The sequence below is a fragment of the Rana temporaria genome, chromosome 1 (genome assembly GCF_905171775.1).
Source record: "Rana temporaria chromosome 1, aRanTem1.1, whole genome shotgun sequence".
NCBI classification, from domain to species: domain Eukaryota; kingdom Metazoa; phylum Chordata; class Amphibia; order Anura; family Ranidae; genus Rana; species Rana temporaria.
The window spans coordinates 182,202,921-182,215,156 of NC_053489.1; the positions used below are offsets into that span (position 1 = coordinate 182,202,921).

The following is a 12,236-nucleotide window of genomic DNA, read 5'->3' on the forward strand; positions in this document are numbered from 1 at the left end:
TTACGCTAAATTCAAACTAGCTTCCTGTGTTTGGCTAATTTTAAATGCAGGAGAATATATTTGGGAAGTATAAACACGCTTTATGCTTGCCAGATAATGAAGTTCTCTTGCATTTAAATGTATTTGCATTTATGTACAATTATATGGATTTATATGCGCTTGGAGCATTTCTTCAGTGTTGTCACATGCAATTCTGTATAATCCAGATCAGGTTGAATGCAATATTCCAGATCAGGTTGGATTTGATTTAAATCGCAAGTAAAAAGGCTTGATTTAAATCATAATTTTTAAAGAGCAACTGTCATCTCTGTCCTGCAGTGGCTCCTCCTCTGACCTGCTGTCGACACACCGACAGTCCCATTCACTTTAATAGGACTGCTGGTGATGCGGCAGTGACACAACAAGGTGAGGCATGTGCCGGCAGCAGGTGAGTGGATGCCCGCTAACCGGCACTGCCATGATAGATCTGAAATGACAGGTGCTCTTTAAATGTAAGGACTCATTCTTGCTGGTAGTTAGTATCTTTAATATTTGCAAAAAAAAAAAGAAGGTTTTAGAATAATTTGTTGTCAGATTAGTAAAAAGCGATATCGGAACCGATTCAATCATACTGTTTGTAGTGTAGTTTGTAGTGTACATACTGTAGATTTGCAAAACAATGGGATAAAGGAATATTCCTGAACTCTGTTTCATCTCATGATTACTGTGAAATTTTGTTAATGCATCTATGCAGTGCATGTTATCTCAGCTTGCAGAGCTTGGATTCATTGAATAGGTGTACCAAAAATAAAAATAATTATAAATAAATTATTAATGTATCTGTAAATGTAAAACTATGTTTAGACAGATTTTTTTTTTTTACTCCAAAAACATTTTATTAAAATAAAATAAATTTGATAAAAATCAAACAAATCTGATTTAAATCCAAAAAATCCAATTTCCCCCCCCCCCTATTTGGTAGACGCTATAAATTTTGCGCAAACCAATCAATTTTTTTTGTTACCAAAAATATGTAGAAGAATGCGTATCGGCCTAAACTGAGGGAAAAACACATATTCATTTAAGATACAAGGAACTGATGGGAGCAGTGTGTTTAGTTTGTTTTAACATTCCGATATATATTTCAATACAAGTACGCTTACACGATTACATTTAAGGCTTCATTTCCACTGGCGTTTTTACAGCCACTGTTGTTAGCCTTTTTTACAGCTTAAAAACGCCTGTCCATGTTTATTTTGTTAAAAAAAAAGCGTTTTCGCGCGTTTGAGCGTTTAACGTCTGGCGTTTTTACAGCTCTACTCTGGAGCTTCAGAACGCCCTGGTCCCGCGTTTTTTTTACAGCTCAAAAACGTCTATGCCACTTGCAGCTCAAAAACGCCTATGTGGGAATGAAGCCATAGAATAACATGGACAGGCGTTTTTAAGCTGTAAAAAACGCTCAGAAACGTGGCTGTAAAAACGCCAGTGGAAATGAGGCCTTATAAGTAAGTGGTTTATAATGACTTCCATTCCATTTGTTAATTGCTGTCATGTCTATTTATGTCTCTCCATTAGGATGTTTACAGCCATTATGCCCATGGTAGCAGCTGGGTTGATTGCTGATGATCCCACTTTGCAGCCAATCAGCAGGCTTATCTCTCTTGTAGGATTCATTTTCATTGCCTTTGTATTGCTGTGTGTCCTTTTTTGTGTGTGTGCATGTTGTGGGTATGTGCTTTCTTGCTGGTGGCATTCTGATTGGCTCATTGTGGGATTTTTACAAAGAAATGGTTTTGAATTTGGCTGCCAATCAGAAAGCCATGCGGTATCCCTGGCCTCAATTAATCATGTTCTCATAAAGATAAAGGTCTTACAATGGAAGAGTAGACCCTTATCATATATTAACCATTTAGGATACTTTTAGCCAATCACTGAGATGCTGGCTTACTAAACTGTAAATTCAGGTGAAGTAACCCTATTAAACTGGCCATGGCCTACGACATGGTGGTTGAGCTTGCAGACGTGTCTAACTGCGTAATCATTTTTTTTGTCATTACAAAGATATTAAAAACGTGGTTATGTTCCTACCATAGCCAGGAGTTTGCAGACACCCTTGTTATTGGTCTTATCTTAACTAATTCAGTCTTGGGATCTTGTATTTTAGACATGTCTGCTTTTAATTTGGTATTAGATTTAGGTACATTTCGTTTAGTTACTGAGGTTTTGGTAAGAAAGCAAGCTAAAAATTTGGAAAAATATGTTTAACATTTTTCACATAGCCTCAAATATTTTCCCCAAAATAAACTGACAAAGTTGCATGATTAAGAAGATATGAAATAAGTGCAATGTTTTTATATGTAGTGGAATGATAAGGCCAGGTTTACACATCTGTGGTGCAGTAACTTGTACTACTTTTTGGACATTACCATGCTTTGCTCCAAGACCACTATTAATTTTGAATACTCCGGCATTGTACCCCAACAAAGTATAGTGTGTTGTAATGTGCTGTAGTTGGTGCCTTGCCTTATGCCGCGTACACACGATTGGAAATTCCGACAAGAAAAGTCCTATGTGAGCTTTTGGTCGGAAATTCCAACCGTGTGTATGCTCCATCGGACACTTGCAGTCTGAATTTTCTCCAACAAAAGATTAAGAGCAGGTTCTCTATTTTTCCGACAGAAACATTTTCTATCGGAAAATCCGCTCGCTTTTATGCAATTCCGATGTGCAAAAAAAAAAACATGCATGCTCCGAATCAAGCAGAAGAGCCGAACTGCCTTTGAACTTCATTGATCTCGGCTCGTTGTACGTCACCGCGTTCTTGACGGTCGGAATTTCCGACAAGATTTGTGTGACCGTGTGTATGCAACACAAGTTTGAGCCAACTTTCCGTCAGAAAAAAATCCACGGAATTTCCGATCGTGTGTACGTGGCATTAGAGTGTTTGGGGGTGCTATTCAAAATGAATGGCATTTCAGCACAATAACAAACCTAATGTGCATTACACAACTCGGCTTTGAACCTGACCTAATGCTCAAAGTGAAGGTTGAGCTTTTAAATTCTACAACGTTTTTACCCCTTTAAAATTATCTCAGGCAAAGCCTCCTGGCAAAAACAGGACAACAAAGATCTTGAAAAAACAGTGTTGTTAGTATAGTGTACTGAAAGTGCTGGGGGAGGGATAAGGAGAAGAAAGGGATATGGTGCCTTGAAAAAGTATTCATACCCCTTGACATTTTATCATGTTACAACCAAAAACGTAATTTTATTGGAGTTTTATGTGATAGACCAACATAAAGTGGCACATAATTGTGAAGTGGAAGGAAAATGATGATAAATGGCTTTCCAAATTTTTTTTATTGCGCATAAACATCTGAAAAGTGTGGCATGCATTTTGTATTCAGCCCCCTTTAGTCTGATTCCCCTAACTAAAATCCAGGGGAATCAATTGCCTTCAGAAGTCACCTAATTAGCAAATAGTCCACCTGTGTGTAATTTAATCTTGGTATAAATACAGCTGTCCTGTGAAGCCCTCAGAGGTCTATTAGAGAACCTTGGTGAACAAACCGCATAATGAAGGACAAGGAACGAACACACACACGGGTCAAGGGTAACGTAGAAGTTTAAAGCAGGGCTAGGTTATAAAAAAATAAAAATATTGCAATCTTTGAACATCTCATGGAGCATTGTTCAATCCATCATCCAAAAATGGAAAGAGTATGGCACAACTGCAAACTCGCCAAGACATGTCTGTCGAGCTGGAAGAATCTGCCACAGGACAACTATTAGTCGTGCACTAAACAAATCTGGCCTTTATGGAAGAGTGGCAAGAAGAAAGTCATAAGAAGTCCCGTTTGCAGTTTGTGAGAAGCCATGTGGGGAACACCACAAACGTGGAAGAAGATGAGACCAAAATTGCACTTTTTGGCCTAAAAGCAAAACGCTATGTTTTGTGGAAAAATAACACTGCACATTACCCTGAACGCACCATCCCCACCGTGACACATGATGGTGGCAGCATCATGTTGTGGGGATGCTTTTCATAAGCAGGGACAGGAAAGCTGGTCAAAGTTGATGGGAAGGTGGATGGAGCCAAATACAGGGCAAGAAGAAAACCTGTTCGAGTCTGAAAAAGACTTGAGACTGGGGTGGAGGTTCACCTTCCAGCAGGACGAAGACCCTAAACATACAGCCAGAGCTACAATGGAATGGTTTAGATCAAATCATAATCATGTGTTGGAATGGCCCAATCAAAGTCCAGACCTAAATCTAATTGAGAATCTGTGGCAAGACTTAAAAATTGCTGTTCAGACACATTCCATCCAATGTGACAGAGCTTGAGCTATTTTGCAAAGCATGGGAAAAAATGGTAGAGACATCCCCAAAAAGACTTGAATCAAAAGGTGGTTCCACAAAGTATTGACTCAGGGGGGCTGAATGCACGCCACACAGTGCTTCGTTGATGGGTGATAATGCTGAATAAAAAAAAAGTATGGTACATGGAAAGAAAAAGTAGTCCAGCAAGTACATTACTTTTCTATGTGTTTTTAAACAAAAAAATTTAAGTGTTCCGCTGGCCTTGGGAGTCTGAAGCAGAGGCAACGAAGCAGAGTGTAATATTAATAAATAGGAGTGGGGGGGGGGGGACACAGATTAGAACTGAGAGCTGATAACTATATCCGCTGTCTGTTATAAATCGCTCCCTTAATAATAATATTATGAAGCTCATTAATCTGCTTTTCTCAGTTCTCAATGGATTTTCCAGTACGCATATTGCATATCTAAGTTTTCTGTGCACATTTAATATTTTTAGTTGTCCACTATGCATGCAATGCAGTGTGTCACTCTTAACTGCATACTTTTCAACACACACAAACCTAACACAGTGGGATGGGGCACACACAAAGCTGGAAAAAAGATGAAGTTGCTGCTCAAAGCAGGATTCTTGTTACATAAATTAAATGAAAGGTGAAACTTGATTTTCTGTTGTCTAAATTAGTTGCTATAAGCAACAACTACTGTTGTGTTAATTTTGTCTTTTTTTTTTTCAGTTTTGATGAGTAAACTTTGAAGATTGGGGAAAATTTTTTTTTTTTTTATTATCTGTAAGAGTCAAAGCCACTGTGCAATGAGCACATATTTCTATCCTGTTGCACTTTCAGTTTTAAATACCCCAACTGGGGTAAATAGTTATATTAATTAATACAGCTTTGCCAACAGACAAGGTTATACCTTGATGCTGTCATTAGCATGTTATTACAGCTGTCAAACTCTTGAACCACAGCACCCTTTCCACATTTTAGATTGCATCTATTTAAAGCGGAGGTTCACCCAAATAACATCTATACAAGACCAAATTCTTTATACTTCTAACATGTACAGTAGGCACTTTTTTTTTTTTTTAGGCTGTACATACTTTATCATCGCTATTTTCAATCCGGCTTCCGGGTACTCACTCCCGCGGGAGTAGGCGTTTCTATGCTGAGCGGCAATGTAATCTGGTAGTTCGCCCAGATGATTGATGTCCTTTAGAAAAAGTTCCCCCCGGCGGATAAGGCCCCCCTTTTTTTTGCGTAGGCGCGTCACGAGAGTCACAGAGTTTCCCTTGTACTCGGGTAAAGTATAGGAGCATTTTCCCAGATACCTGCCTTACCCTGTATCCATCATCAGTTCCCCCATCCGTTCTGCTCTCTTCCTCCATGCTCCTGTGTCCCCCCTCCGTGCCGCTGCCCGTCTGCTCTCTTCCTCCATGCTCCTGTGTCCCCCCCTCCGTGCCGCTGCCCGTCTGCTCTCTTCCTCCATGCTCCTGTGTCCACCCCCCCTCAGTGCCGCTGCCCATCTCTCTTCCTCCATGTTCCTGTGTCCCCCCCTCCGTGCCGCTGCCATTCTGCTTACTTCCTCCGTGCGTGCCGCAGCTGTCCTCCGTTCTGTTCTCCCCCTCCGTGCCATGCCGCAGCTGTCCTCCGTTCTGTTCTCCCCCTCCATTCCGTAGCTGTCCTCCGTTCTGCTCTCCCCCCTCCATGTTCCGTGTCCCCCCTCCGTGCTCTGTGTCCCCCTTCATGTCCTCTTCCGCCCCCTCTGTCAGGATGGAGAGCGGCGGTAGGAGCCGCTAAACCCAGCTCCTACCTTTTCTGAATGAACAGAGTTAGTGATCACTGACTGTCCATTCATATAACCGAGCATCGTAAACTGTGTTTACAATGCTTCAGTTTATGAATGGATAGGAGCCTCTGTCTCCTGTCCATTCATTTCCAGTGCAGCTGAGAAAGGGACTGGGGAATCTGTGTCCCTAGTCCCTTTCTCTGTCTCAAAGGGGAGATGTCAGAGGTCTGTTAAGACCCCTGATATCTCATCAAACCCCCCAACAGGGCTAAGAAAGAAAAAATAGCAATAAATAATTCATTGTAAAAATGAATACATATTAAAATAAAATTAAAAATCACACTGACACATCCATCCCCCCCCCTCAAGAAAGCATTGTATAAAAAAACAAAAATAGTGAAAAATTTAAATTGTAAAATAAAAAAATATATACTGACATTAAAAAAAAAAGTATCGGTATTCGGTATCGGCGAGTACTTGAAAGTATCGGTACTTGTACTCGGTCTTAAAAAACTGGTATCGGGACAACCCTACTATTTACTAATTTGAATTCTAAAGGCAATTGGCTCCACTAGGTTTTAGTTAGGGGGGTATGACAGTAAAGAGGGGCTGAATACAAATGCATGCCACACTTTTCAGATATTTGTAAATAATTTTGAAAAACATTTATCATTTTTTCCTCCCACTTCACAATTCTGTGCCACTTTGTGTTGGTCTATAACCTAAAATCCCAATAAAATACATTTACGTTTTTGGTTGTACCATGACAAAATGTGAAAAATTAAGGGGTATGAATACTTTTTAAAGGCACTGTATAGTTAAAACGTATGCTATGCATTCATGTTCTATGTTGGTGGCTCATAAACTAGTATAAAAGCCAAGAAACTAGCATTTCCACCAGACAAAGTCAACATTGGCAGCCCAATGTATTCGTATTTATCTTGGCACAGGCGCTGTGTGTTTTTAGAATGCAAACTGCATGAGACTATTGTCTGTAGACAGGAAGGACTTACAGTAAGGAATAGAATCTATTAATGTTAAGACTGCATGTTCAAGGACGAAATAAAAGAAATGAAATGGATATTGTTACATCAAAGTAAGTTGCATGAGTTTTCTACATAGCCCTTCGAAGTGATGCAGTTAACAGCTGAATTTATGCTTATTACGTGTAAGCAGTGTATTTTAAAAATGTCTTAACAATGTGTGATGCTCAGATCAATGTAAAGGGATAAAAATAAAAGCGAAGTGCAATATCGCCTATGGACCAGTCAGCAATTCTCATCCACTGCTGAGCTCTCTAACTGAATTTATTGGATATTTGATTGCTGTGTGTGTGTGTGTCAACATTCGTGCACTACTCTGGTTAAATAAAGGCGTGTTCCTTTTTTCTTTTTTATTGAAGTTGGGTTTTGCCATTGAAACAAGTGTACATTTTGTTTTCTCTCCGTAGATTTAGTTTTTTCTCAAGGGATAAAAAGCGGATGCCCCTACAACAGAAAAGCGCCAGCTTCCAGGAATCCTTTGGTGTTTGGTCAGATTTCAACCGAGATGATTGTTACACAGAACAAGGCCAGGAGGCTTTACAGCACATGTGACTGAACCAAACTCTCAATATTGCACACTGAATAGCTGATAAACATTTTTCTTCTTTTGCTCTGCCTGCCTGAAAACATTTTACTTTGTGAAAGTCACACATGACATACTGCACAAGCTAAAGAAGACGACAAAAACAGAGTCACCTGCAGGTGGGTAGCAAGAGAAAAAAAAAATGGACTGCCATTCTTCAGGTTTCAGAAATTTACCAACCCAGCAATGATATTTGATTTTATCGTGCACTAGGGGGAGGTTAAAAAAACACTGAATTCTTCAATCTCATGGGACTCTAATTCTGTCCCCGTTTACGGATTATTATGACGCAATTAAAGCAGTCTTGTCTGTAATACTATGGATTAAAATGGACAAGGATTTCGACACCTCCTAAAAATATCTGTCTAAAACGGTAACAGAAAAACTGGGTTCTGGCTAAAGGTGGCGGGTAGAGCCTGGCTTCCAGAGCGTACCCTGGCTTATATCAGTGATGTCACTCGTTCTTGTGTCAAGAATCTGCATTCTTACCAATGGCCATACCCACATCTTTGGTACACTGCCTGCACCACAAAATAGCGTCCTGTTTGTATGTGGTCAGTCTCCGATTGTACAATTTGAATATATTTGCCAAAAAGGAAGGTGCCTTAGAGGTCCTGCAAAGCTATTAACCAACTACCATGCATTACTGAAAAAAAATTCAAGCATTGTATACAAATAAGCTGTGCTTATTTAGGAATATTATTAAACATCTCAGATTGTTTTATGCAGTAACCCCCTTTTAGCACTCAACATGGCTTCATTTTAGGTAGAAAACCAAGTCTAATAAAAATTAGTTTGTAATAAAATAATTTTAATAAGAACGTTCCATCATGCAAAACCTTGTGAAACACACCATAGCCTTAACGGTGTATTTCAAAGGCATTGCAATGGTTCTGCGTGACAGAAACCTTAAACATTGATGCCAATGTATGAAAAGCTTTTAGCAGTGCAGGGGCTTCTGTGGTAAAGGCAGTGCAGCATGGTAGCTCATAATTATTTTGTTTTACATAGCTGATCTAATCCTATTTGCAGACTGAAACAATGCTGGCCCAGGCCTAGGGCAGCACTTTGCAGGGGGGGTCAGCACGGAAAGAGTCCCCGCCAGCTTACACTACACTGTTAGTATAGCGCCAGTCTTATGAGGTGGACTGGGCTGAGAGGCAAATAAGTCTACCGGCCACACTGCTTCCGGTATGCGGGTGGCCGGTGTTCTGCCGAGATGTGTCCCCCTGGCGGATAATGCCCACCCTGGACTGCGCAGGCACAGCGCTCTAGATCCGAAAAATTACCGAACATGAAGAGCTGGGCATGAGCTAGAGACTGCGCAATGAACAGGGCATAGTGACAGCCGTTGCCGATGCTCGTTCCACTCTGCAAGGGGGCGTGTATATTACAATTATCGTGTAAGGGGTGGATGCCACAGTCGCCCATCAACCGTGCAAAACTCGCCCTACTTTTCATACACCCGCACCCCCTATCAGACAATATAATAGTAATACACACGCCACGGGGAGCGTGGCGTGTGTATTACTATTATATCGTCTGTAAGGGGGGATGGGTGTATGAAAAGAAGGGCAAGTTTTGCACTGTTAATGGGGGAGTTTGTGGCATCCGCCCCTTACACAATATAATTGTAATACACCTGCCCCCCTTGCAGAGTGGAGCGAGCATCGCTAGCGTGTGGCACAATATTGTGCTCAATGCGCATGCGCCGTGTGATTGAGAGGTGTGTTGAGGTTCGGCAATTTTTTTAGGTCCGCTGCGCCTGTGCAGGAGGTTTGCTGCGTCTGCGCAGGCAAAATCCGCCGGGGGACAATTCTCGGCAGTCCACAACTGGGGGGGGGGGGGGGGCACTGCTTCTAATTTTGACTGTGCTATCATCCTGGACCACAAACCTTCCTCGCTGTGCTATATGTTTTCTGCTAAATACATTGGAGTTGATTTACTAAAGGCAAATAGACTGTTCATTGTGCAATTGCACTCTGCAAGAGAATTTGCTTCAGAGCTTTGCAAATGAGGTGAAGCTTTGCTTTGCAAAGAATACCCAATCCCATGCAAGGAAAAAAATAAAAAAAACAGCATTTTTGACTCCACATGATTTAGTGATTGTACTTCCCCCCCCCCCCTCATTTACTAAGCTCTGGTGCACTTGCAAAACGAAGTCTGTTTCCCTTTAATTAATCAACCCTGGTATCTAGTGTTTCAAACTTGGCATTATTTGATGAGATCATTTGCACAATTATGGCCCTTTTCCCATGGAGCGGACTCCACTAGTTAGGGCTGAATCTGCGGATCTCCAAAGGAGCAGGCAGATTTGGCTTGTCCATGTCCTCTTCGTTTATGCAGAGCAGACACAGACGCAACTCGCTGTTCTCTATGGGATGTAAACGGACCGCCTGTCTGTTTATACCCGACGGTCATCCGATTCGTTAGGCATATGGAGAACGGATCCCCATCCGTCTGTTTTTAGTGGATCGTATGTCGGCGGGTGTCAACGGACTTACCGCTCCATAGAGGGTCCGATCGGGTTCACCTAAAAAAACTGACAGGCATGCCCGATTGGTCTGCCTGTGTGAAAGGGGCCTATGTCTTTTTCAAATGAAGGGTGTGTGTTCCTACAAAGATCATATACTTAGAGATATTTTGCAATTGCCTTCCTGTTACAGCAGTAGAAATCAACCAACCACAGATAATTTCTCACTGCTCCTGAGCAGTCTATAACAAGCAAGTAGAAGTTTTTTGCTCTAGTCATTACTGGTAATTGCACACAATTGCTCATTTTAATAAGCCCCAGGCCCCGTACCATACCAAAGTTTCCTGGTGAATTGTTGTTTGTTTATACACTAAAGGATGTATGCTTTATCTTTTAAAGTTAATGTTTTTTCCAGTCATGTGTTCTCAAAACACATGGCGGAGTGTAATATACCTAATGCTGACCGAAAAGGGAATGAGAGCGGCCATCTTGTTCACTGTGCCTAATGTAGATATGCAATGTAATGGACACCTTGGGATTTGAGGTAGGAGATTAACAGTATTAACACAATATTGTTTGAATATTTAACATAACAAAATTACAAAGCTTTTGGAATTTTCGATGTGTTTTTCTCTTCAATGTACATAACACAACCACTGTATTCTTTATAGTGCACTGGGATATTCTCCCCACAAAAAAAGAGTCAGCTTGTTTTGAGGGAAAAATGTTGGATGCCTTTGCTGAACCTTCCCCTTGAAAATGCAAGCTGCTTGGCTGTAATGCAGATGCTTTTAAGATCTTCAGATCACTGGCTTGGAGCAAGTGTAACCATTTGGAATTCCGACTAATTTGCAGCTCATGAACATACGGTTTTCCATAGGATCTTTGCTGGCAGTCTGTGCTGCATCTGAACTCATACAGGCACACAGACCCATACATGTCTGCGCTGCTTAGGGCTGACGAGTAAACAATAGTGTGTAATCATTGACTAAGGCCATAGTGTGAAATCAGTGGTTGTCACCAGCTGAGTACACCTTCAGTCATTCCACTCATTTGCTGCCACCACATGCATGACTCATTCAGGGCTAACATTTAATGAGTGGTGCAGCAGCCACTGGCTACACATTAACCACTTAAGACCCGGACCAAAATGCAGCTAAAAGGACCTGGCCAAGTTTTTGCGATTCGGCACTGCGTCACTTTGACAATTGCGCGGTCGTGCGACGTGGCTCCCAAACAAAATTGGCGTCCTTTTTTTGTCCCCACAAATAGAGCTTTCTTTTGGTGGTATTTGATCACCTCTGCGGTTTTTATTTTTTGCGCTCTAAACAAAAATAGAGCGTCAATTTTGAAAAAAAAATCAATATTTTTTACTATAATAAATATACGCAAAAAATATATAAAAAAAAAAACTTCCTCAGTTTAGGCCGATACGTATTCTTCTACCTATTTTTGGTAAAAAAAAAAAACGCAATAAGCGTTTATCGGTTGGTTTGCACAAAATGTATAGCATATACAAAATAGGGGATAGTTTTATTGCATTTTTATTAATAATTTTTTTTTTTTACTACTAATGGCGACGATCAGCGATTTTTTTTCGTGACTGCGACATTAGGGCGGACACTTCGGACAATTTTGACACATTTTTGGGACCATTGTCATTTTCACAGCAAAAAATGCATTTAAAATGCATGTTTACTGTGAAAATGACAGTTGCAGTTTGGGAGTTAACCACAAGGGGGCGCTGACGGGTTTATGTGTGACCTCATGTGTGTTTACAACTGTAGGGGGGTGTGGCTGTAGGTGTGATGTCATCGATTGTGAATCCCTATAAAAGGGATCACACGATCGATGCCGCCGCCGCCACAGTGAAAAACGGGGAAGCTGTGGTTACATACAGCTCTCCCGTTCTTCAGCTCCGGGGACCGATCGCGGGACTCCAGTGGCGATCGGGTCCGCAGATCCCGGAGCTTCGGACCGTGACGCGGGCGTGCACCCCACGGCTGGACAATAGCACAGCACGTACCTGTGTATGTGCAGGAGGCGGTCCTTGAGT

At 41.3% G+C, this 12,236-nt stretch overlaps 1 protein-coding gene across 4 annotated transcripts in view; it reads left to right on the forward strand.

Moving 5' to 3' along the window:
• RILPL1 (Rab interacting lysosomal protein like 1) overlaps positions 1 to 8,021 on the forward strand; it is a 44,870-nt gene extending 36,849 nt beyond the window's left edge. For 2 of the 4 annotated variants that reach the window (XM_040347280.1, XM_040347282.1), the window contains 2 exons: positions 1,555 to 1,642; positions 7,532 to 7,623. In XM_040347280.1, coding sequence (XP_040203214.1) covers positions 1,555 to 1,642; positions 7,532 to 7,537 — 94 coding nt within the window. In that variant the 3' untranslated portion in view covers positions 7,538 to 7,623. Of the gene's footprint in view, positions 1 to 1,554; positions 1,643 to 7,531 lie in introns of all 4 variants that reach the window. The other 2 variants (XM_040347279.1, XM_040347281.1) reach the window with 1 other exon arrangement.
• Positions 8,022 to 12,236: the final 4,215 nt, after the last annotated feature.